This window comes from Chanodichthys erythropterus, chromosome 13 (assembly GCF_024489055.1).
Source record: "Chanodichthys erythropterus isolate Z2021 chromosome 13, ASM2448905v1, whole genome shotgun sequence".
Taxonomy (NCBI): domain Eukaryota; kingdom Metazoa; phylum Chordata; class Actinopteri; order Cypriniformes; family Xenocyprididae; genus Chanodichthys; species Chanodichthys erythropterus.
In genome coordinates this window covers 17,431,593-17,457,988 of record NC_090233.1, presented here as the reverse complement: position 1 = coordinate 17,457,988, position 26,396 = coordinate 17,431,593, and the positions used below count along the sequence as shown (strand labels likewise).

Sequence of the window (26,396 nt, the reverse complement as noted above, 5' to 3'; positions counted from 1 at the left end):
GAGTTTGAGGCTATGCTCCGTGGCTAACGGCTAATGCTACACTGTTGGAGAGATTTATAAAGAATGAAGTTGTGTTTATGAATTATACAGACTGCAAGTGTTTAATAATGAAAATAGCGATGGCTCTTGTCTCCGTGAATACAGTAAGAAACGATGGTAACTTTAACCACATTTAACAGTACATTAGCAACATGCTAACGAAACATTTAGAAAGACAATTTACAAATATCACTAAAAATATCATGTTATCATGAATCATGTCAGTTATTATTGCTCCATCTGCCATTTTTCGCTAATGTCCTTGCTTGCTTACCTAGTTTGTTGATTCAGCTGTGCACATCCAGACATTCTGCCCTTGTCTAATTCCTTTCCTAATGTTGGGAACATGGGCTGGCATATGCAAATATTGGGGGCGTACACCCCGACTGTTACGTAACAGTCGGTGTTATGTTGAGATTCGCCTGTTCTTTGGAGGTCTTTTAAACAAATTAGATTTATATAAAAAGAAGGAAACACTGGAGTTTGAGACTCACTGTATATCTTTTCCATGTACTGAACTCTTGTTATTTAACTATGCCGAGGTAAATTCAATTTTTGAATCTAGGGCACCTTTAATAAAAATAGTCATTCATTGTTAGTTCATGATAGTTCACAGTGCATTAACTAATGTTAACAAATGAAACCTTATTTTTTTTGCTTAATAAGATTAAGACAAAACTGTTATTCATTTTTATGGTAACACTTTACAATAAGCGCAACCATAATCGCACTCTCTCAATATTCAATGTGCAAATAAGAAATTTTTCTTTGATACAGTGCTAAGAGATGGTTATAACTACACTGCCCAGTCTAAAATAGCTTTCATATTGAGAGATATCTGTATTCATCAGGGAGCCGCTTTCAAAATGCGGGATATTGAAATCTCGTTTGAATGCGCGCTCGCGTTTGCTTTCATTTTCACGATTGCGCATACTCTGTGAATATGGAGCGGTGGCGAGCATTATCCAACTGAATTAAATGCAAAACGACAGTGGAGGTGTAATGTAAACGTAGCAGTGGCATATTCTTTCCTAATCATCCTAACCACTCTGTCATGGCAATATCACGAGATGACTGTTCGCTTCGACGAGAAATCTCGTCACATTTTAGTCTCACGAGATCTTGTGACACGAGATCTCGTCACACCCCTAGTTACAAATTATTTCATATAAATGCTGTTCTTTGGAACATTCTATTTATCAAAGAACCTTGAAAAAAAGTACCATGTTTCCACAAAAAAAATATTCAGCTGTACCGTTTTAAACTTTGATAATAATAAGAAATGTTTCTTGAGCACAAAATCAGCAGATTATAACAATTTCTGAAGAATCACATGACACTTAAAGGATTAGTTCATTTCTGAGTAAAAATTTCCTGATAATTTACTCACCCCCATGTCATCCAAGATGTTCATGTCTTTCTTTCTTCATTTGAAAAGAAATTAAGGTTTTTGAGGAAAACATTGCAGGATTTTTCTCTATATAGTGGACTTCAGTGGGGTTCACTGGGTGGAAGGTTTAAATTGCAGTTTCAGTGCAGCCTCAAAGAGCTCTACGCGATCCCAGCCAGGGATTAAGGGTCTTATCTAACAAAACGATCAGTCATTTTCTAAAAAAAAAAAAAAAATGATGTACTTTTTAACCACAAATGCTCGTCTTGCACTATCTCTGTGATCCACACGCATGACGTAATCATGTTACAAAGGTCATGCGTAACATAGGTGAAAGTACAGATCCAGTGTCTACAAAACGTGCAAAGATTAAGCCAAACACCATTTACAAAAAAAGGTAAAACAACAATATCGGACAATTTTGTAGTTGGAGAGAAGTTTTTCATGAGCATAAGTGTATTTTGCTTTAAAAAATTCTGTATTGCAAAATGTTAATAAATGGTTAAAAGTGCATTTCTATGATTAATAGAACTATGTTTTTTCCCCAACTCTCAAAGTGTTGAGCAATACTTTTTTTTTTTTTTTCTTTCTTTTTTTTGGAGCTTATCTTTGTGCACATGATTCTTAAAGTCAGGAGGACTATATGTTTTTTAATGCTTTCATCTGTTTTTTGTGTTTTGTTCCAGACAGCACATTCTTCAAAGTGCAGGTCAGAACATATCATAACTTAAACCTCTAGACTGTAAATACTGTCCATAAAAGCTACCATGTCTGATTATGGTATCCTTTCCTCCCTTTTCCCCCTTTCATTGCTCTTTTCGTCTCCTCGTCCTGTACACGCTCTAGCTCTTTTGAAGGATATGTTACAGGCCGAATGCAGAACAGTCAGTAATTCAGATAAGATCTGATGGAGATATGAATCTTGCATTTCTTCTCCCATGAGAGCAGCAAATTATACACACCAAAAAATTCCATTAAACAGTAACAGGGCCCCAAACTACTGTTCATGTGATACTCAGACAGGTGTTATTTGCTGCACTTACACCCTATGGGACAGACGGATCCAATTTATACCCTGGAGAAGACGGCAATTTGAAAGGAAGTTTAGTTCCTCTGAGTCACTGGCTTAATTTAGAATCACCCCTTGTGCGATTCTGTTTTATTTATATTAGATATTTGATAATTGGTTGATTCATAACTTAATTTAGAGAGAGATGACCATCATGATAACTCAATATATGCAAAATGCTTTAATTTAAAGTGACACTTCACCCAAAAATTTAAATTCTGTCATCATTTATTCACCCGCATGTTGTTTTAAATCTCTATGACTTTCTTCTGTGGGACATAAATGAATATATTCTGAAGAATGTTTCAATAGTCGATGACAATTGATGACAGAATTTAAATTTTTGGGTGAACTGTCCTTTTAGATTTACGCAGAAGTACTTATCCAGAGACTAAAGGGATAAAGACTGAAAAGCAGATTAGTTATGGTGACTCAGGTGTCCCACACATTATCATTCCTGCGGGGCATGTTGGGAGTATTTTTGTGCATGCGGATTGTCCATGCAAGCGTGAGTCTCTGTTCCCTTTCATGCTCCGTGCATGAGCTCTGTTGACAAGAGACACACTTGCGCTATGTGTCTTCAGCTCTATTACAGTCACAGTAATGGGCTAAATCACTAATAAGCTAAATCACTTTTCCTGACATTAAAGAATGTTGAAGGCTGTTCAAACCACTTTTAAAGCTCAGTGCTGATGCGACACATGTTTTTGAACATTTTGTTTCCTTCCTTTCATGTCTATAGATATAGATATAGACCAATTTCATGTTAAATTAAGACTGGGTCTTTCAAGCTGAAAGGATGACAGAATTTTCAGTTTTGGGTGAGCTATCCCTTTGAAAAAGGGCACATCATAAAAGTATCATAAAAGTTGTCCATATACGTCTTCACTATATTTAAAGTCTTCTGAAGCCATAGCAGTGTTATTTTAGTATTTATTAATATTTTAAGTTAGCTTTTATTTTTATATTTTCAGTTTTTATATTAATTTTATTTTACATTTTAGTAATTTTGTTATGCACTTTTTGTCACAGGTTGCTGTGTAGCATAATCCACAAGGAAGTGCGTAACGCAGAATGAACAATAACAGTTTAATATATAATGAACTAAGGCTACATTCACACTATCAGTCCAAATCTGATTTTTTTTTTTTTTGTGTATCTGTTTGAAATCTGATCTAAAATTATTGACTGTCCACATTGGCTATGTTCAGACTGTCAGTCCAAATCTGAATTTTGTGCATATCACATTGAAATCCTATCAGATTTAGCAAGTTGGAACGATTTTTACAAATCTGTTTCGAGCTACATTCATATGTGGTTTGAAATCCTATTCAAAACGCATTTCTGGAAATCCATTTCAGTCTGACAGCAATTTTTATGGTTTATGCAACTTTCTCACGCCATGTAAAGTGTAAACATCAGACGTTGTTATACAGTGCGCAGCGTAAATGAGTACACCCCTTTTGAAAAGTAACATTTTAAACAATATCTTAATGAACACAAAAACTATTTCCAAAATGTTGACAAGACTAAGTTTAATATAACATCTGCTTAACTTATAATATGAAGGTAAGGTTGATAATATAACTTAGATTACACATTTTTCAGTTGTACTCAAATTAGGGTGATGAAGAAATGAGTACATCCCACAACAAAAACTACTTCATCTAGTACTTTGTATGGCCTCCATGATTTTTAATGACAGCACCAAGTCTTCTAGGCATGGAATGAACACGTTAGCGACATTTTGCAACATCTATATTTTTTCCATTCTTCAAGAATGGAATGCTTTTAGAGACTGGATGCTGGATGGAAAGTGATTCTCAAATTGTCTCTTCAGAATTCCCCATAGGTGTTCGATTGGGTTCAGATCAGGAGCCACTGACTTCTTCAGAAATCCAACAGTGGCCTTAGATGTGGGTTTAGGATCATTGTCATGTTGGAAAAGTGCACGATGACCAAGGGCACGGAGTGATGGTAGCATCTTCTCAGTATAGAGCAGTACATCTGTGAATTCATGATGCCATCAATGAAATGCAGCAGCCCCACATAAGGACACTGCCACCACCATGTTTCACTGTAGGCACCATGCATTTTTCTTTGTATTCCTTACCTTTGTGACGCCATACAGTTTTGAAGCCATCAGTTCCAAAAACATTTACCTTGGTCTCATCACTCCAGAGTATAGAGTCCCAGTAGTCTTCATCTTTGTCAGCATGGGCCCTGGCAAACGCTAGGTGGGCTTTTTTTGTGCCTGGGCTTTAGGAGAGGCTTCTTTCATGGACAGCACCCATGCATGTCATTCCTCTGCAGTTTACGCCATATTGTGTCATGGGAAATAGTTACCCCAGTTTGGCTTTCTACTTCTTTAGATAACTGCAGTGAACTTATCACTGAATTATTTTCTTTCTCAGGTCTTGTAACATTTCTCTTCCATGTGGTGCTGACAGCATGAAATGGGAAGGGGTTTGAAATGGGAACACCCTTTTATTGTAATGAATAATTACACTCACCTGTGGTTGAATTCTTGTTAAATTAGACATTTGTAGTCTAAAATTTAGCTGTGCTCCAGAGACTTTCAGTGGGGTGTACTCATTTTTGCATCACCCTAATTTGAGTAAAACTGAAAATTTAGTTCTCTAAGTTATATTATTAACCTTACTTTTATGTTATAAGTTAAACAGATGTTATGTAAAACAAAGTCTTGTCAACATTTTGGAAATAGTTTTTGTGTTCATTGAGATATTGTTTAAAATGTTACTTTTCAAAGGGGGTGTACTCATTAACGCTGAGCACTGTAGGAAACATGCTGAAAGTTGCTACAGAAACAAGGTTGTGTTGTTGCAAAGTGCCAGACGAGCAGAAAATGACAATGTAATGTGGACATGTTTTGAAAACGGCAGAGGTGACAGCACAGAATAAAGCCACACATACCAGCCTCCTACATGTCTGCCTCTGCCGATTCTAATCGGATACACAAATAATCGGATTTGAACTGACAGTATGAATGTAGCCACTGTGTATCGCAACTGTTCAGATACAATTTGTGTGTCCCGTGTCGCTCTTTCGTTGCATGGGTTTCTATGGCAATGATGTTGCATTGGTAGGTGGCAAAAACAACAACAACTGCAACATGGAGGGGTTTGCAATACAGATGTTGTCTTATTTACGGCATGACAATGTGTAGCCGCTGTGCTGGAATACTGCATCTTCTGAGGCAGTGGCTGGGATGTGTTATTCCTTGCTGTCGTCTCCACAGGTCTTAAAACATGTCTCCGTTGTACTGTCATGTTCTGCTCATCTGGCACTTTGCAACAACATAACCTTGTTTCTGTGGCGAATTTCAGCATTGCTTCCTACAACGTCTGATGTTTACTTTTTACAGATAGTCACATAAATGTAGGTCGAAACGAATTGTAAAAATTTCATGTGATTTTTGCCGATTACAATCGGATATCCACAAAAATCAGATTTGGACTGTCAGTTTGAAGGAGGATCCTGATTGAAAACTAAACAAGACAGAAACTAAACATGACCTTGACACTATTGTCATTTTAATTTAGTTAGCTTTTTAACTGCATTTCAGTTTTAGTAATTTAGTACTTCAGCTTTTTCGTTTGTTTTTTAAGTTTTAAGTTTTTTTTATTTAATATTTCTAATTTATTTTATTTTAGCTTAAGTTCATTAAAAAAAAAAAATTTAGTTAACAATAACAAGACTGAGCCTTTATGTGATGGCACTCTTACAGTGTAATTATACTTTTAAGTGGTGAGTAATAATATTAATTAACAACATACTTAATATAGGGTTAGGGTTAGGATTAAGGTTTGGTTTAGGGTTTGTTGTGTCTGTTATTACTATAGTAAGTGCATGTAATATGTGTAACAAGTGCTACCAAATATTGACATCCACTCTAGCTCTCTTTTGTGTAAGAGAACTAGTGAGGTCTGATTCACGAACGAGTCTTTTGAATTGCATTGTTTGATCCAGTCTGAATAATACATATTTTAGAGTACAGTAACTATACTGTTTTTGGACTAAAGTACTTTTTAAATTTGTTACATTTACACAGGTAGTGCTAAGTTAAATAAATGCAATATCCTTTTGATGTTTTTTGTCCTTCTGAAGCTGGGCTGTGGATTTATACACATATAAAGGACCAAAGAGAGGACTTTTTTGTTTGTTCTTTTTAACATTCCCTGATGCAACATGCTTTCATAAGTTTTCATTAAACTATAAACTGTCAAAGAACACTGGAGAATGAGTCATTACACCAGCCCTGAACTTGTGTCAGCGGTACTATTTCTAGCCACTTCTGTGCTGCACTAGTAATTGCACCAAATGTTGATTGTGTAAATGTGCCAGCTCCATTTTGTATCTAATAACTTAATTGAGTCATGACTCATGTGGCTAGATTGTTCCAACGGCTTTTGCATAACCATTTACAAAGAGGAAAACAATGTATTTTTCCTCCACTAAGCACATTAGCATGACAGTATTGAGTAAAGCACTTCCACTGTACTGTATTCCCTACAATGGCTGCTGTAGCTGTCACTTCCCTTTAAATGGCTTTGACATACAACATCTTGTCATGTATGTGCAATGTGTGTGTACATGTTTATTTGTATGTACTATGTGTTCTCCCTAAGGCTGACACTCTTTCACTGGAAGAAAACTGTTGGTGGATAACTGACCACGGGCCTGTAAAGTGAGGCCCTGTTTACACCTGGTATTAAGATGTGTTTTGTTTGATCAGATCACAAATAGACAAGGGGGACAAATTCCCGTTCACACCTGGTGTTTTAATCTGTCTCTTTTGTTCACTTTCGACTACTTCCGTTCTGATTTCTTTGAGGGGAGGGTCTATGGGTGGGTAAATGTGTGGGCTTTTCTTCAACCTAATGGATGAAATCAGGAATGGTAAGAGAACATTGTGTCAAACCAAACTTGGGTCTTTAGTTGACGAAGTTTAAATCCCATCTGTCTAGCGCACTTCCAATAATGTTTACACATTAAGTCAGTAGGCAGAGAGTAGGCGGTCTGTTGTGGATGATCAAATGCATTTGACTACATGAGTGTCTACACTACGGAAGCAATCCGGTCTAATGTTTTTGAATACCTCTGGAAGTAGTTGAAAGTAGACAAACTCAAAACACATTAGACCCCTTTTAAACCTGTGTTTGGCATCATCCACTTTTGATCCTACTGACCAAAATGCATCTTAAATGTGCCCTAGAATTAAAAATTTTATTTACCTTGGCTAGTTGAATAACAAGAGTTAAGTACATGGGAATGACATGCAGTGAGTCTCAAACTCCATTGTTTCCTCCTTCTTATATAAATCTCATTTGTTTAAAAGACCTCCGAAGAACAGGTGAATCTCAACATAACACCGACTGTTACGCAACAGTCGGAATCATTAATATGTATACCCCCAATATTTGCATATGCCAGCTTATGATCAAGGCATTACACAAGGGCAGCCAGTATTAACATCTGTATTTGTGCACAGCTGAATCATCAGACTAGGTAAGCAAGCAAGAACAATTGCGAAAAATACCTGAAAATAACTGACATGATCCATGATTACATGATATTTTTAGTGATATTTGTAAACTTTCTTTCTAAATGTTTCGTTAGCATATTGCTAATGTACTGTTAAATGTGGTTAAAGTTAACATCGTTTCTTACTGTATGCACGGAGACAAGAGCCGTCGTTATTTTCATTATTAAACACTTGCAGTCTGTATAATTCATAAACACATCTTCATTCTTTATAAATCTCTCCAACAGTGTAGCATTAGCCATTAGCCATGGAGCATAGCCTCAAATTCATTCAGAATCAAATGTAAACATCCAAATAAATACAATACTCACATAATCTGATGTATGCATGCAGCATGCATGACGAACACTTTGCAAAGATTTATTTTGAGGCTTATATTAGCTGTGTGAACTTTGTTTATGCAATGATAGAGTCGAGAGCTCGGGAGGGGGCGGAGAGCGCGAGCAATTAAAGGGGCCGCAGCCTGAAACGGCGCATTTCTTAATTATGCCCCAAAATAGGCAGTTACAAAAATTAATTTAAAAAAATCTATGGGGAATTTTGAGCTGAAACTTCACAGACAGATTCAGGGGACACCTTAGATGTATATTACATCTTGTAAAAAAACGATCGATGGCACCATTAATACCAGGTGTAAACAGGGCCATAGAATCTGTTTTAAGACTGTGTCTTAAGAACTGGTCAGATTAACTAGCAGTTAACCAAGGGATAAAAGTCTTACTTTTCGGATTTAAATTAGACCAATCTATCTTTGTATTATGACAAGTCTTGAAGAAAAAAATTAGATGACTAACTTGTAAGCAAGAAAGACTAGTCTAAGCAGTTGATGCAACCATCCACAGATCTCATTCCAGCTTTGATGCCTTGAGAACATCCAAAATTCACATTCAATCTAAACACTTTCTGGTTTGCCTAATTAATTAGTCAGCCCAAGTAAACTCATTAAAACAGATCCTGAAGGGCACTGGGTGCGATCTGTCCATCTTTTTTCCAGTAGGTCATTAAAGACATTTTTACATTATGCATTCAGTGCAATCTGTTTTTAGAGTGTGATTTCCAACATGGTTGTCCCTACAGCATTGCGTCTTTCAAATGAAATCATGTCATCGCTTTTTTTATTTCATTGTGTTTTTAGCATAAGTGACACTTTGTCCTCCTTGTCCTTGCTCTTAAATAACAACTTATATTATGGTTGGAGTATGTTTTGTGCATGACTTCATTGTAGATTGCATATAGGTTTTTCTTTTTCCTTGGGCGTGAAAGATAAGACTGAATTGTGCTATACGTTTTGTTCTGCTCCTTTATGCATGTATGTTTCCTTCCAGACTGATTTAGATGTCTCTGGGGTGAAGTTGCACTGGAGTTGCACTTTAAAGAATGTTTAGGAACGAATGAACCTTTCACCCTTTGCCCTCATCCGGTCAGATGATTTTCCAAGCCATCAGACACGTCTGACTTAATTGTTTTGTAATGTGATACAGTATCATGACATAATGTTGATGGAATGATATGATATTCTATCATTCTTTACGCTGTATTTTTCTTGTTAACGCTTTCCGAGTGATGTAACTACAGGACAGGACATGAAGTGTTTACTGTCTTCTTATTACACTTTTTTTCCCCCCGTTGCCGTTATTTTCTCTCAGGGTTGTTTACATTGGTGAGTGTGTGATTTGGTACAGCAGGAAGTCATAAGAGAACAATGAGGAGGCGAGGAACAGGATGTCAGGGCGATGCGTCTGTGTGTGTGTGTGCCTGGAAGAGGGGCTATTTACCTGCTGGAGACACAGCTCTAATCGGCTCCTGAGATGAGAACACGCGTAAATGCATGCTAATTAACGCACAACACTTGTCAAATAGCCATTTGCTATAACATAAATAGGGCTTGCATGTTTATAAATGACTATATTACAGGAGATTAGAGGTAACTGTAACTGCGACAAAATTGAAACTGAAAACTCCATTCATGAGTTAGTAAATGGTAAACGAACTTGGCTTCCTGAGGATCGGCTTGAGTTCTGAGATCAACCCCCCCACCCACCAATATAGTACTACATACAGGAAGAATGAAAGAAGTAGAGGAGGAGATGGAGAAGCGGAGGGATGCCGGAAGAATTGACTGCTGCTTATATACGCTCATAATGATGATTGACAGAACTAAATGATTAGGCTCCTCCCGAACCTATGTTTGGAACTTCATTTAAGTCAAGATGAAAAGGAAGTAGTGACAGTTCTTTTTTTCTGTATCGTGACATACATCCCATTTTAATGAAATATCGAAAAAGAAAAAAAAAGTTGGGTGGGGACTTGGTTCTATACATTGGTTGTTGATTGAATTTTGAGATGTGATCATTGCGGAATAAAGCCTGAGTAGGTCAACAGAGAGAATTCATTTTTTTCACTGAAAGATTTAGTTATGACATTTTGATAAAACATATAAGCCCCCATACATAGAAGAATCATTTACATTAAGATCTATAACATGCATTTACAAAATATATATGGTGAATTTTCATTCCGTGTCAAATTTAAAGTCTCTGAGCTTTAAACGGGAAATCTTTGAGCAATTGAATTTGGTATGAATGAACCGGCAGAGCTGAACAGCTTCAACACTCACTTTCCTTCATTCTCCCTGTCAGATCTGCTCTGATGATCTATATAAAAATACACCTCTATTTCATATAAATAATTATAATATCTTCTAAGGAACTCCACCGGTTATTTCCAAACTGTGGTTTCCAAAACCTCTCCCTTTTAATCCTTTGGATGCTTCCAGTATTCCAAATTGCCTTAAATAATTCTTCCCCACTACATAATTAATATTATGATTGCAAGTGAGCCAAATATTTCCTGAAATTTATTCTTGGTATAGCCAACATTCTTTCCAAATGAACTTAACTTGCAGGCCCTCATGTCATACACCAGGGATATATGGATCTCATATTTTACACATCACTGGTGAAGCAGACAGACTGGGGAAAAAAAAAAAAAAAAAATCACAGGAGGATGGCACATCCTGTAGAAAAACAGAAAAACAACATCAATATTAACATGTGCAAGCGGTCAGATGTTTAAATCTAAGAGATTGGATGTGTTGTTCTGTGTTGATGACGTCAATTATTAAAAGCCTCTCTGTAGTATTTTTCCACATACTTTTATTAAACCACTGTTGAGAGGCAGATTGGTGTATCTACAGAGAGATTAATGGACAGGACACTCCGACAGCCATAAACACTCCATGCTGTTCCTTCCATAGGAAATAGAAAAAAAATAATAGAAAAAAAATGGGCTGATGAAATATTGAAGTAGATTTCAATAAGTTAGGTGTTTTTGCCATTTCCCTGAATGCTCTTCTCTCATTCACCTTCTTTTACTTTCTCTCCCTTCTTTTCCATTTCCTCTCTGATAATTGGATTTGAGTGATTGAGTTTTTAGGGAATTTCTTATGACCAATAACTCTAAATTGGAAAGGTTTAAAAACAATATTTCCAGACTTCCCATAATCCTTCCCATGAAATCACTTTACAAGCACATATCAAAGGACTTGTCCCTTATTTTAATTGCCAATAGCCTTTAGAGACATCACAATCTTGAACCATGATTTGCTAATCTATTGCAGGTGGTATTAGATTCCATTCTCATTCTAGAGAGCATTTGATTGCAATAATATTTTTGTATAATAATTAATTATAACAATTTGAAGGTGAAATTGGCTATGTGTTTTTATCAGAAGCTCTAGTCTCCATGACATCATGACTCATCAGCTTGACCTTCTCTTGAAAATAACAAATAATATGTATATAACTTATAAAATGTATATAAATAATAAACATGCAGAATATGTTCTACATTTTATTTTTTTGTATCAAAGTCTTAAAAGCAGCTGAGTAACCCATTGCAATTCAGAAGAGATGCAGTGAGACTGTGTTTGTTTGATGTCCTTATCCTTCACTTCCATTATATTCTTTGTGCTTTATCATTGAATGCAAGACCTTGAAGTTATGTTCTCTCTCTCTTCTTTTTAGCTGTTTTTTAAATATTTTTCTTCATAACTCATGTACTACTTCAAAACTGTCATCCTTTGCACTAAGAAAAAACATACTTATTACAAAACTCCATTAATTAATGCTATTAATCATTTCAAAATAATTATCTGAGATTTTTTTTGTTGTTGTTGTTGTTGAAAATGTGTCAACTGATCAGTGCAAGAGTATAAATCTATAAAAATGAATGATGATACCTCAGTCTTGAAAGGATTTGATGAGAAGCAATTGAGGTCATATTAAAGTCTCTGACTTTTTGATTGTAGACTTGATATCAAACGCAAATCTGAGCATCTAAGTTTCGTTCTGAAACTCTGAAGGAGATCAGGAGACTGTCTCCATTTACTCTCCATTTCATCTCATTGTTGTCTAGGAGAAACAACTAAGATATTAAAGACATCTCATTTGCAATTTGGGTCAATGACATGATGATCCATTAATTTGTTTAAAATACATTAAAAATGCAATTCAAACATTCAGTGACTTGAATACACCTCATCTATGAAAAAACATAACAGGAAATTATATCATAGAGAGGACCAATGCAGACCCTCATTATATATATACTGTATGTTTATATATAATTAAGATGTGCACAGTCAAATGTATTCAAGCTGTTTGGAAAGTATGTTATTAGGTTTTACCTGATGGTTACACCACATGACAGTTTTAAAGTCATTAAATTTAAACTTTTCAAAACCAACATGAATACATTTGTTGGCACATGTGTTTTGTGGACACTAGTAGCCTATATGTCATTGACCCATTTTCTTATGGGTCTGCTTTTCCTGACTGTCTTGTAAAGATTGTGTCTATGTTTATGCGTGCAGCTATAAGGAGGAAGGCTGGAATTCGGCAGCTATTTTAAAAGGCTTTCTTAGTTTAGACTGCTTTCTCTCCTTCCATCCTAACATCTCCATGTCTCTTCCTGGCAGTGTCTCATGAAAGGTTATGGATCAGACCTTTTGTTCCTGCATACTATCTTGACTATTTCAACAGCAATGCCAAAGCAGTTATTCTCATTCCCATTTACTGACAGGATATGACACAGCAAAACCTGGTGTTGTCTACATTTTTGATTACCTCAATGTGAATAACAGCATATGCGGCAGATCTTCATAATTCTGACAGTCAAATCATTGCATTGATCTTTGGCATAACTTCTTAGTCTCCAGAACTCATTGTAAAGGCTGTCATCAAATCACACACTCTAATCAATCACAAGAAGTTAAGGAGGTATTAAACTGAAACCCCTTGATCTCTATACATCTCTAATGCAGCTTTCAAGGCTACAAATAAGACTTGAAGGTTCTCTAATGATCACATGGTCAAGGAAACAACTTCTGCCTGTACTGAGGTCCATCCTTCAAGCCCCTTTCTAAAGAGCTAATCAAGAACCCTTGAGAGAGAAATTTTTATGACGTTCATGATGAATTGAATTGCAGGTTTGATCTTTGACCTTGAGCTTGATTGTCTTAGAGATGAGATGGAAACCTTGAAAAAAGGAATCTGCTCTGCGTGGCATGGCCTCTCATCAAGGTCTCGTAAATGAGGGCTTTGAAAGGAGCAAATATCCCGGGTCTCATAAAGTGAGCCTGCAAATTTTGCCTTTAGCCTGTGTTTGTGTGTGTGTGAGACTAGGTGTCCTTTGTTGCTCAAGGTCATAGTGAGTCAGATTATTGGGTGGTCTGAAAGTTCATATTCAGAGACAGATGAAAATGAGGCACTTGCAATTTTACTAGCGAACAAATAAAACATCTGGAGGTCAAGTTATTTCCATATCAATTAGAGAAATGTAGCATGGGCCACACACATTCAGTCACAAATACTCTTGCATGGGTCTTTCTCATCAAAAATGACTTCTGGTTTTACATGACACTACATAATTGACACTACACAATTGTTGAAATGTTTGTAACATGTAGAAAAGGACACTCATTAATTACAGATGTTTCAAGTACGTACAAGTATGGAAGCCCATTCACCCAAAAATGAAAAAAAAAAACACAGTTTTTTTTTTTTTTACAGTTTTCAATGTTCTTAGTTACAAACCCATAAAACTTCTTTGAAATACAAATGAAAATATTTGAATATATGAGAGATTTGTGTTTCGAAGATGAACGGAAGCATACTGTAGATTTATAACGACATGTGGGACATGAGTACGAGTATGATTTATGATTAAACTATCACTTTAAAAAATAATTGTTAATATTGTGAGATAAAGTTTAAAATAAGAAATAAAACTGCAACTATGAGACATAAAGTTCTAATTATGAATGAAAAATAGTCCATTTATTTTTATTTTTTTCTCCCAGGCAGAAATAGGCTTCTATACACTATACAGACAATTTTTCTGTATGCAAATTTTCTCCATAACAACAAGATTAAGTGGACAGCAAATGGAAATGTATCTTTCCCTATTTATCTGTAACGGTTATGCTCTGTTATGTCCTGTCTTCCTGCTTTATATTTATATTTCCTCACTTTCTTTCTCTTGTATTGTTTATGTCAATGTCAATGTTAATGTGGTTACGTTACTCCTGCTATCTCCTGCGTGTTCCCTTTATGGACTTAACATTAAAGACTGTTTTTGTTTCTTTACTCTTTCTTCGTGCACCTTATTACACCAACACGTGACATTATCTCACATGCTTCATAAGAGATCTCAGTAATGTCACTAACTGTGTTCAGATTAAAAGTCAATGTGAGCTCAAACTTTCACATCAGTTAATATAAGCTGTATGTATAAGCTTAATAAAAGCTGTGTACTTTAATTCTATTTTATTTTATGTTTCTAAATGTATTTCTCTAAAATAATTTTATAGGAGACACATTGAGACAATGACTGATACCTACATAAACTCTATTACATTACGCCCTTAGAGCAACATTTGAGCTACTATTACATTTTCCTCTATACTGTCATACAAGCTTATGTATAATTTTTTGAAGACTGTGAGATTCATCCATAACATTTTTGAGTAAAGTGTAGTGTGTACTTTCACATATTGGTCTGAAATCCTCACCTGATTGAATAGGAAGTGAGTGACTCTCACCCACTTCTCTTGTGTCTCACACACACAGGGCTCCTGAAAAACCCCTGCTCAGTAGCGCCGCCGTGTTTGCGGAGCTGGCCGGGCGACGCTGGCAGTTCGCCCAATGGCTGCTCCGGCTTCACGGGTGCGTACCCGCTACAACAGCGCAGGATATCTACAGGTATAAAATACACTTTCACATGCACCAACACATTAGAGCACCTGTGCTTGCCACATAGACACATCAGATCAGTATTTTAATTCAGCTGAAAGCCATCTGGTTTGTGTTAGCACAGTTGCATTGAACTGATTTTGCCCTACAGTGCTGGATCATCCATGCATAATGTCAGCGATCCAACGCTGTAGGGCAAAATCAGTCTTCATTCCAAGTGTAGGATGTCTTGTCCTATCATTCCCTAGCAGAACTCAAGATACAGTTTCACTCATGAGAAATAGTTTCTGCTTCAAACATGTTACAACAAAGCCCATATAATGAGCGTCTCCCCTGGCCTCTACATTAATGGACATGTTTCACCGGTCTTATTCCTGGTATTCACATGTTGTAGGTCTCTTTGTTTTCAGTTGGTTTTCAGCTAGCGTACATGCTTGTTTTTCCCCAGGCTTGTTGCTTATTCAAAGTCAATTGTCAATTTCAGAGATTTTATTTTTCAAGTTTCAAGTTAATTGGTTACACTTTACAATAAGATCCCATTCGTTAACATTAGTTACTGCCTTAACTAATATTAACTAACAATGGGCATTACATTTGTTAAAGTATTTATGAATCTTTGTTAACATTAGTTAATGTTAGGTTGTTACAGTGTAATTATACAATTAGAGTAATATTAATTAACCACATATACTTACTATAGGGTTGGGTTAGGAGTTTGAAGTTATGCTTAATTTTATATTACATGTACTTACAGTGTACTTACCCAAGAAAGTACTGGTAATATAAGGTTACTATAGGTTGAGGTTAGGTTTAGGGGTTGTTTCAGGGTTATAACCTAGTTATAACCAATGTTCCCTCTAAGCTGCGGCCACGCAGAAAAAATAATTGCCAGGGATGTTTAGATAACTATAAAAGAGTTGGCGTTCACTTTTATTAAAAATATTTAGCTATCAGATCTGTTTAAATGCTTCAGTTTGTTTTCACTATATAATATATTAAACCAAATGGAAGCATTTAAACTGATATAATACTGTATATCAGTTTAATTACTTAAATATTATATTTTATTATATTATAATGTAAGCCTAATAAAAAAATTGATCTCACAAGGGGATTGTTTAGGGCTCCTTGCCAAGAAAAATCTTAACCTCCCTAAAATCTGGGAAATTCATAAGCAATAAACATGTAATTTTGATGGTTTGTTGTTAATAATTGACTGTACAAAAACACGTTATGGATGTCCCAAACCATCATTGTAACTGCTCAATAATTATATTATTATAAAGAATTTCACTTTCCTGCAGGAGGACAGAAATTATTTTTTAATAGAATTTCTTGGTAAAGACTGGTACAGTTAATACAGTAATGTGAAAAATCTCAAGTAACCTAAAATGTGCTTAATTTAGTGACTGAACTGCTTGTTTTCAAAAATATTATTTAATAAATCACTAAGTTACATCAAGGGTCGAATAAAATAGAAACGGCACATTAAAGTTAAATGTTACAGTTGCGTGATAAAACCTTTTTTTTTTTTTTTTTTTTTTTTTTTTGCGTTTACGTTCATTGTACAGGTCTGATATAAATTATGTTTTTGCCCAGGTGGCCAAAATGTGCCCTCAACAGAGAAAAGTTTTGCTCAGTGAGAAAAAACAATTAGAGGGAACATTGGTTATAACCCTGAACCTAGCCTTAACCCATAGTTACCAGTACTTTCTTGGGTAAGTACACTGTAAGTACACTCTAAGTACATGTACTGTAAAATTAAGTATGCAAATGCAGAACAGGACTGTAAAATAAAGTGCTACAGAGTTTGGTTTACAGTTAGTTTATTGTAATTATGCATAATTTACGTACATGTAGATGTAACAAGGACAGTAAAATAAAGTGTTACCTAAAAATACCACTGTTCATTATTAGTTCATGTTAGCTCAGATCCATTAAATCTCAGATATTATTGTGTTATTATCATCATTAAATTATAAAAGTTTAATATATATATTATAAACATTTAATAATGTATTATTTATCGTCAGCTAAGGTTAATAAATGCTTTAGATCTATATTTTTCATTGTTAGTTTAGTCGTTAACTAATGTTATCAAATGGAAATGTATTATAAAATGTTACAAGTTTATATGTAGCGCATTATAGCTAGTCTTCAGCACGATCACTCGGCAGTATGTTTAGGCAAGGATGCGTATCTCAGGCATCAAACATGAGGACTTATGTAAATATTGTGGTTCAGAATGCATGAGATATGTGGGTTGCATCAAAACGACCATCCAGAAGTTCACAGCAGCTGTCATTTCCACAGCTGGCATAAATCAAAATGGGTTCCTGTAACTCCTAGCGAGCGGGCATATTTGAAGTGTGAGAGAATGCTATAATATCGCTCTTTCTCTCTAGTTTGTGCCCACCATAATTATAGCCTTTTGTTGCAAGTTCAGAGAGATCGAGCAGAACAAAGAATGGGATGCTGGGAAAAGTGGGCGAAGCTCCAGAAGCAAACATAGCTCAGCTACTCTCCAGAAGCTTTGTGATGTGGTGATGGCCCTAATTCAGAGGCTTCATATTACTAGCTTGCTATAGAAAATAACTTTACTGGAAGGTACAGTGAAAAATGGGAATGAAGGCAGATATGTATTTCAGCTAAATACGGTTCACTTAAAACACACTGACTGAGTAAGAAAACGCTAGTGAAGAGACTACACAAAGCCAGCCTTGTGCTAGTTGCACTTTGAGGAAAACAGAGAGAGTGTAAGAGAGAGAAAGACAAGAGAGTGGAGGGATGGAAAAGATTATCCATTGGAATGTCTGGGCTGACCTCAAATGGAGCGGACGGGCCCGGCAGCCAATAAGATTGTGTTGCTTAGTTCTCGGCTAATTTCTTCCTGATGATCGAGGCAGTTGTCTCCATAAAGCAGACTGAGGTGCCACAGCGGGCTGAGCTACATCACATGTGTAATGTGTTGGATGATTAAAGTGACAGATGCCTGTGAAGGAAAACTAAATATTTTGCTGGAATTTGAGATTTACTGAAAAAAAAAGAACATAACTTGATTGTTGAGCTGACATGAAATTGAAAATGAAAACAGTTAAACACAGGGATGATTTCTATAATTGGGTGTTTCTTCAGCTATGGGCACTTTTGTCCTTGTGAACATTTAGAAAATGAAATTTCTTGAAACACTCGCGCTTCTTTATTATGTCACAGTATGTGAAAATACAGACATCATGGTGTCACGGTCTGGCTGTATTAACACACACAACAAAGAAGATGAAGATCCAAGAGAGTCTTTAATAGTATCCACAGGTAATTCCAAACAGAGGAAGACAAGCAAACACAAACATAACATAAATGAGACCAGACCACACTGAACTGAAACAAGGGAACTTAAATACACAGGTAAATGAGGATGATTAACGACACACACCTGAACGAATCACATTAGTGTCCATGATGACAGATAGATGGTGCAAAATGAATACTAAGTCCAAACAAAGGAAAACTGTGACAGTATGCCACCTCCTGGATGGCGGAACCTCGGGCCAAGACAGAAAAGATGAGGGAAGAAGGGTGGGGGCTCTGGAGGCAGACAAGGAGATGGCGAAAGGATGGACAGTGATGGCGACGTAGGAGGTGGAGCCCACTGGAGAGTCGATGAAGTGCCGCGACTGTGACGGAGCTGCAGCGACAACCCTCCGAGGTGGAAGCAAGGTTGAGCTAAAGCGACCGAGGACAGAGGTGCAGCCTGAGGAACGGGGGTGGAGGGCCATGGCGAAGGTGGAGCGATGTTCGACCCAGGCACCGAGGGAGACTGGCGAGGCCAAATGCCCGATGGACACTGCTGACATCGAGGGTGGAAGGAGCGCAGGCGTAGGAGTCAGGGCGCGGGTCAAGGTGGAATGGAGCACACAGAGGCTGGAGGCGGAGCCACGGGCTCCCCAAGCCCAGGAGGAGATGACTTCCAGCAGTCCAGCTGTGTAACCATGCCACTGAGACACAAAAAATGTAAAAAAACAAAAAATAAAACAGTCTCAGTGGTATTTTGGAGAGGTGGTGGTAGAGGGAGGTTGGTTGGGAACTTCTCCAAAATGACAACACTTCTCCCGTCCCGAATCCAAAAACTCACTTTCAGTGGTGGGAGGGTGGGCAGGGCTCACTCACATGCCCTTGATTTCCAAAAGAAAAATCTAAACTAAAAATCTAAATCTAAACTAAAGTTTTAGTAATTTTGTTGTGTTTTTTGTCATTTTAATTATTTTTTAAAACCGTTTTAGTTTTAGTTATTTTAGTACTTAAATTATCTAAATGATAAATGTTGCCTTGGCAACTAGTTGAAAGTATTTTATAATATTTCTGTTAATGTTTAAAGGTGCTCTAAGCGTTCCTGGGCGGAGTAACTTCCTGTTGACGTTCAAAGTGTTGTCAAACAAAACAGAGGCTAGCTTGACCCTCCCTCCTCCTCCTCCCCCTCCCCTCCGTGCTTCATGAAACAGTCATGAACGCGCATTTAAAATCATTCTTGTCGGTTATTGGCTGGAGCGTTTTTATTATGTTTCGTGGTCCAGGCTGCACCAGGTAGTTTTTGTTGCCATTTTTGGAGCTTGTGGCGACTACAGAGACCATGTTTTTTTACAGTGTGTTCAGGGGACAGGCAGCTAGCAGATAGTGAGGAGATGTTTGCTGTATGTGACAAAAAATGTTTTGGCCTAAAAACATGTGACATCGCTTAGAGCGCCTTTAATTTTAGTTAACGATAATAGCCTTGCCTAAGTGACAGTCATAATTTGAGCACAGATGTCTTACAGTACGTCATTTTCACACAATAGATATTTAAATGTTTTATGTTGATTTCACTCTCACTTTAGATCATCATGATTGTAAATATTGTTGCTGTCATGTGGAAACCTCATATCTCCAAAAATATGGTCAGACACTTGAACAGTTCATTATATTATTAACATTTTACCAAAACCAAGCTCAAATGGAGTTACAAGGCTTTTGATCAGTGAATTTCTGAGAATTTAGGACATGCGTGCTTTGTCCATCATCTGAGGTAGTAAGTGCATTGCGTTACGTTTTCATCAACTTATGGGTTATAAAGTCTACTGTAGCTATGTGGACACTCAGCCTTTATGTCATTTGGAGAAAATCTTATGTTATTAAAGATTAACTGCTTCACACAGGCTATTTAAGGGAGTATTGGCAATGACTCGACGACAAATGCTAGACTAAGACACTCCTCTCCCCTCCTCAAATACATAAAACATTAGCCTATTAAAGGAAAGGCTATATTTATTCAAATAACTAGTTCTTTATTAACCAAATAAGCAGAAACGGTCCATGAGGTTTTACAGACAGTTTGAGGATCCAATGGAGATAGAAAGTTTAGTCACAAGCTCTTTTTAATATTTATGAAAAAAAGACGAAATATGGAGAGGTTTCTGCCCGACAGCGACGATATATAATAATTCAGTTTTCTAAAGGGGATTTTCTATTTAACGATTGAAAGTGATTGAAAGACAAGAAAAAAAAAACATACATAAAATGCATTTGAAAAGTTATGGAAGCCCGTTTCCGCCACCAAAAAAAAAAAAAAAATCCACAAAAAAAAAAAAAAAAAAAAAAGGCACTAAAAAAAAAAAGATGAATTGCGATGAGTTTATATCTCACAATTGCGAGTTATAAAGTCAGAATTCTGAGATATAAAGTCGCAATTCATCTTTTTTTTTTCTTTTTTTTTTTTTTTTTTTGTGGAGGAAACGGGCTTCCATAAAAAGTAGCAAAAATAAATGATGTAAAAAAATATACATATAAAGACAATAAGAAAAAATTCAATTCAGTTTCAGTTATAAATCATAAAAGTGTTTATTTTGTTCAAAAAAAAAAACCCACAAAAAACAACAACAACACATCAGCCTGCTCAAAAGCAACAGTTTAGTGCAAATCTAAATATCCATTCTAATTCCATAATTTTGACTCACCGGATATGGTGTGCACATGGCATTCAGAGGAGCAGCTAACAACACAGAAGCTGGAGGGAAGCTATCAGTCCTGGAGCTGTATCAGCTTTAATCAGCTCCTGAGTTCTCGCTGAGCTCTTTATCTCTCTGGCACAGTCACAATGAAATATTATCTCATTTCTGACGTCCCACTGTTAAACTGCACCTATCAGGTTTTTTTTTTTTTTTTTTTTTTTACTTCAGTCAAAAGGAAGAGATAGCGAAAATTAACACAAATTACTCATCTGTATCAAAAACAATATCATTTTTCATTTTAAATTCTTTTTGCTTTGAGAATCTGGGAATAGTTACTCTTGATCTTTTAACAAGAGCAATGTGACAAAGGCTTTTTAGTGACTGAGGTTTATATTGGCCTTTTTGCAGGACATTGATGGTCTGTGAGAAAGAAATTAAATGCACATGCACATGCAAAACAGCTTGTTGGGCTCAGATTGGCAGACGCACAGTATAAGTTCTAGTTCTCAGGGCACCAGGCCAGCCATCCAGTCCCACCGGTGATTGTGCAAGAATGTGTGTGTGCATCTTTGTGTTTTTGCAACCTAAAAGTGGGGCAGCCTGCAATCTTACTGCAGGGATACACTGAGAGAGAATGACAAAATGTCTACTGTCCCGATTTAAAGCAGAAAGAGAGAATAAAGAGGTCTGTAGAGATGATGGTTTATTGTCCGGCATTGGAAGGAGAAGCTTATAATGTTCAGCACACATCAGATCAGCACACATGAATCTTTTCTTTGTTGCTGATGGAATTGATTTTCTTACTATTAAAATAGACTTTATGTGTTTCTATTCATTCGTTTGTCTACTTAATGATGTTTTATACGCCAAGCATCACTATATTGCAAATACTTAGAGTTAATTACATTTCAGGCTTCTATAGAGAGAAATAAATTGTAATAATTTAATGTAATTTAATTTTTCACAGTGACAGTATCACTAATATAGTATTTTGGATTAGATCTTGTTTTCATTTTTATATATTTTGTTGTTTTCATTTTAATTTTAGTTTAGTTTTTGTTTATTTATTTTTAGTTATTTTAGTATGTCAACTTAAAATGAATGAAAATGAGAAATGTTGCCTTGCCTTTAAGTTTTTATATATCTATATATATATATATATATATATATATATTTATTTATAAAATAAATTTTATAAATATATTTATATAAATATAAAAATATATTTATTTAATAAAAATTAAATAAATATATATATTTATTTATTTATTTCAAGTAGTGAAATGTTTTTGGGTTTTTTTAATGGTTTTAACCCTGTCACACATATAAAGTTTTCTTTATTTAAAAACAAACTGAAAAAAAAAAAAAAAAATTAATCACGATTAGTCATTTTAATAATTTTTCTATTTTATTTAAAGGGTTAGTTCACCCAAAAATATTAATTTTAATATTAAAATTAATAACACTAAATATTAATATTAATTATTCACCCTCAGTCCTTCCAAACCTGTAAGACCTTCGTTCATCTTCAGAACACAAATTGATAAAATCTGAAGCTTTACGAATCTTTTGTTTCGAATCAGTGGTTCGGAGTGTGTATCAAACTGCCAAAGTCACATGAATCATTGAAATTTTGAAACATTTCGAAACACTTATGACGTAACGAAGCCTCGTTTACTGAAATCACGTGACTTTGGCAGTTTCATACACGCTCCAAACCACTGATTCGAAACAAAAGATTCATAATGCTTCGAAGCTTCATGAAGCAGTGTTTTGAAATCGCCCATCACTAGATATTGTTGAATAAAGACATTATTTTGTTTTTTTGGGGGCACAAAAAGTATTCTCGTAACTTCATAACATTAAGGTTGAACCACTGTAGTCACATGAACTGTTTTAAATATGTCTTTAGTAGCTTTCTGGGCTTTGAAAGTGTAAATTATCTTGCTGTCAATGGAGGCCTCACTGAGTCATCGGATTTTATCAAAAAAATCTTAATTTGTGTTCTGAAGATGAACGCAGGTCTTACAAGTGTGGAACGACATGAGGGTGAGTAATTAATGACAGAATTTTTATTTTTGGGTGAACTAACCCTTTAACGAAGCAAATTTAAAATATTTCCAAATATGCCCTCTAGACATATCACACTTTAGGAATTACTCTTTTTGACTTATTACTCTATGAATCTTATCTTATAAAAAAGTTCAATAAATCATAGTAGGCCATATTTAAATCAATCATTCATTAATAAATCAATCCTTAAAGCAATGAATTCAAAGCATGTCAGGTCTGTGATCTATTCAGACATGTTGCCATTGTGTGTTCACTGTGTCATTTAGACTAATGCATGTGCTCTTTCACTGGCCCCTGGACGCTGTGAACAGTTCTCGCTGTACCAGCAGTTCATATCTGTCCATCTCTGTGCAAACACATGTAGCCGAGTGTGTCAGATAGCACTGGCTTAATCTCACAGGTGGCTTATAGAGAGCGAGCTTTCTCTCTGAGCTACAGAGACGCTTATCTGATTGTCTCATTCACTCTAGTCTTGTAGTGGAAACTGATAACATTTCAGTTTCAGGGACCAGCTTCCCATGCCCTGAAATCAGACAGACATTGGAGCTACACTGTACCTGTAGACTTTACATTAGCATGGTTAGAATGGTACTGACAAATAAAGCAAATAATATAAGCAAATGTTTACTTTAACATGCAAAGAACATAAGGATAGCAGATGCTTGGCCTGATATCTGACACAGTCAGGAACAGGTGCATCACCTTGGGCTCTGATTATATTAGCTCAGCTTAAACAATGTGCTCCGCAGAAATGTGCAGAGACTTCTTGGATCAACATCCTTTTGGTACTGAGACAATATTCCTTTCAACCTTTCAATCAGATTTTAGGCTTTGGTGTTGGCAGAGTATTTAAACCCATCATGTTAGTGCTACTGACATGAGTTATATGGCTTGTTGAAGAAAGGTGCAATATTACCAGCGTTACATTTCTATAGGTCAATTCTGTAATTTTTAGGCATTTTCTTGATAATTAAAGGGATAGTTCATCTAAAAATGAGAATTCTATCATCAATTACACTCCATGGTGTCAAAATATGAAATGCCGCCGTAAGTCTTTGCGTCATTACGTCACGTCTGTTTACATAAAGAAGGAGTAGCAGCTAGTAGGCTATATGGCATGTGAGGATACTGCAGGATGCTGAGATTTCTTACAGCAGCTGCAATAATTAAACTTATTTTGATGGCAGATTGTAATCCAGAAAGGTCCAAATGATAATCATCAGTGACTTTGCAAAAGACTTCGGACTGAAATCTACAGGTATCGCTAATACACACTAAATACACTTAGTCACACAATGCTGATGTCATTAACATTAGTACAGAAGAGGATTAGGGCCAAGCAATAATAAAAAAAATAAAACCATCTCGAGATTAAAGTTGTTCAATTTTGAGAAAAAACTTGTTAAATTTCGAAATAAAATGTTGAGAATAAACTCATTAAATTACGAGAAAAAAGTCGTTAAATTACGAGAAAAAAGTTGAGATAAAATGTTGAGAATAAACTCGTTAAATTTCAGGAAAAAAAATCATTACATTTCGAGAAACAAAGTCGAGATAAAATGTTGAGAATAAAGTCATTAAATTAACAAATTTATTTTCGTAATTTAACAAATTTATTCTCGTAATTTAATGACTTTATTCTCAACATTTTATCCCGGCTTTTTTCTCAAAATTTAACGAGTTTGTTCTCATAATTTAACAACTTTTTTCTCGTAATTTAATGACTTTATTCTCAACATTTTATCTCGACTTTTTTCTCAAAATTTAATGACATTTTTCTCATAATTTAACAAATTTGTTCTCGTAATTTTACAACTTTTTTCTCGTAATTTAATGACTTTATTCTCAACTTTTTATCGCGACTTTTTCTCGAAATTTAGCGATTTTTTCTCGTAATTTAACGAGTTTATTCTCAACATTTTATCTCGATTTTTTTCTCAAAATTTAACGAGTTTTTTCTCGTAATTTAACGTGTTTATTCTCAACATTTTATCTCGACCTCTTTCTCGAAATTTAACAAGTATTTTCTTGAAATTTAACAACTTTAATCTCGAGATGGTTTTATTTTTTTATTATTGCATGGCCCTAATCCTCTTCCATACATTAGAGAACAAAGTATAGCAATAATAATAATTCGCTCGGTTTGACATGATCCGAGCTAAGCGATCATTAGATTTAATCACCATTGACAGCGCGATATATTGTAATGTTTTTTTCTCCGTTGTTCTGAACAAAAGTGGCAGACATGTTACTTACTTGATCAGATGACATTTTCCAGTGACAATGGTCATACTTCCAAGACGTAGAATCTGTGATTCTGAAGTACAGTATTCACACCAGTGTGGTGACTTACAACAAACATCAGATTTATCCGCACTGAGGAGCCGATGCACAACACACGTAAAGATGATAATTCTGCAAATAACTGCAATTGCAAGTTTCAAACAGAGGCAAAACTTACAGACTGCAGCTTTGAGTCGTCTAAAATAAAGTTTGTGATTTTTTTACTTAAATCAGTAGATCGTCTTCACTGCCATGCACTTTAAAAATAGTTCATTTATCTACAAAAAAGACAACACTGAACTACCATGTACTACTAACATTGATGTAAGTACATAGTAGTTAAAGACACCTAATATAAAGTGCGATTTTGTTTTCAGAATTCTTCAGAATTAAAGACTCTCTTGACCATGGAGTGTCCAAAGTCGGTCCTGGAGGACCACTGTCCTGCAGAGTTTAGCTCCAACTTGCCTCAACACACCTGCCTGGAAGTTTCTAGTATGCCTAGTAAGACATTGATTAGCTGGTTCAGGTGTGTTTAATTGGGGTTGGAGCTAAACTCTATGGGACAGTGGCCCTTCAGGAGCAGGATTGGACACCCCTGCACTAGACTCACTCAATCAACCTATTGCTTTTTATGTCCACAGTTTTTTTTTATTTTATTTGAAGTCCAAGTGTGAAGGCTCATGCCAATTGTTTAAGTCAAGCATACAATCTTTTTTTTTTTTTACTTGAGCGTGTCTCA

The 26,396-nt window shown here is 35.7% G+C and overlaps 1 protein-coding gene across 3 annotated transcripts in view; it reads left to right on the top strand.

The window, feature by feature from the left end:
* Positions 1-26,396, top strand: part of rxrab (retinoid x receptor, alpha b) — an 82,204-nt gene that overhangs the window by 4,769 nt on the left and 51,039 nt on the right. For 2 of the 3 annotated variants that reach the window (XM_067405605.1, XM_067405603.1), the window contains exon 2: positions 15,195-15,326. In XM_067405605.1, the coding sequence (XP_067261706.1) occupies positions 15,195-15,326 (132 nt within the window). Of the gene's footprint in view, positions 1-2,115; positions 2,139-15,194; positions 15,327-26,396 lie in introns of all 3 variants that reach the window. The other variant, XM_067405606.1, reaches the window with a different exon arrangement.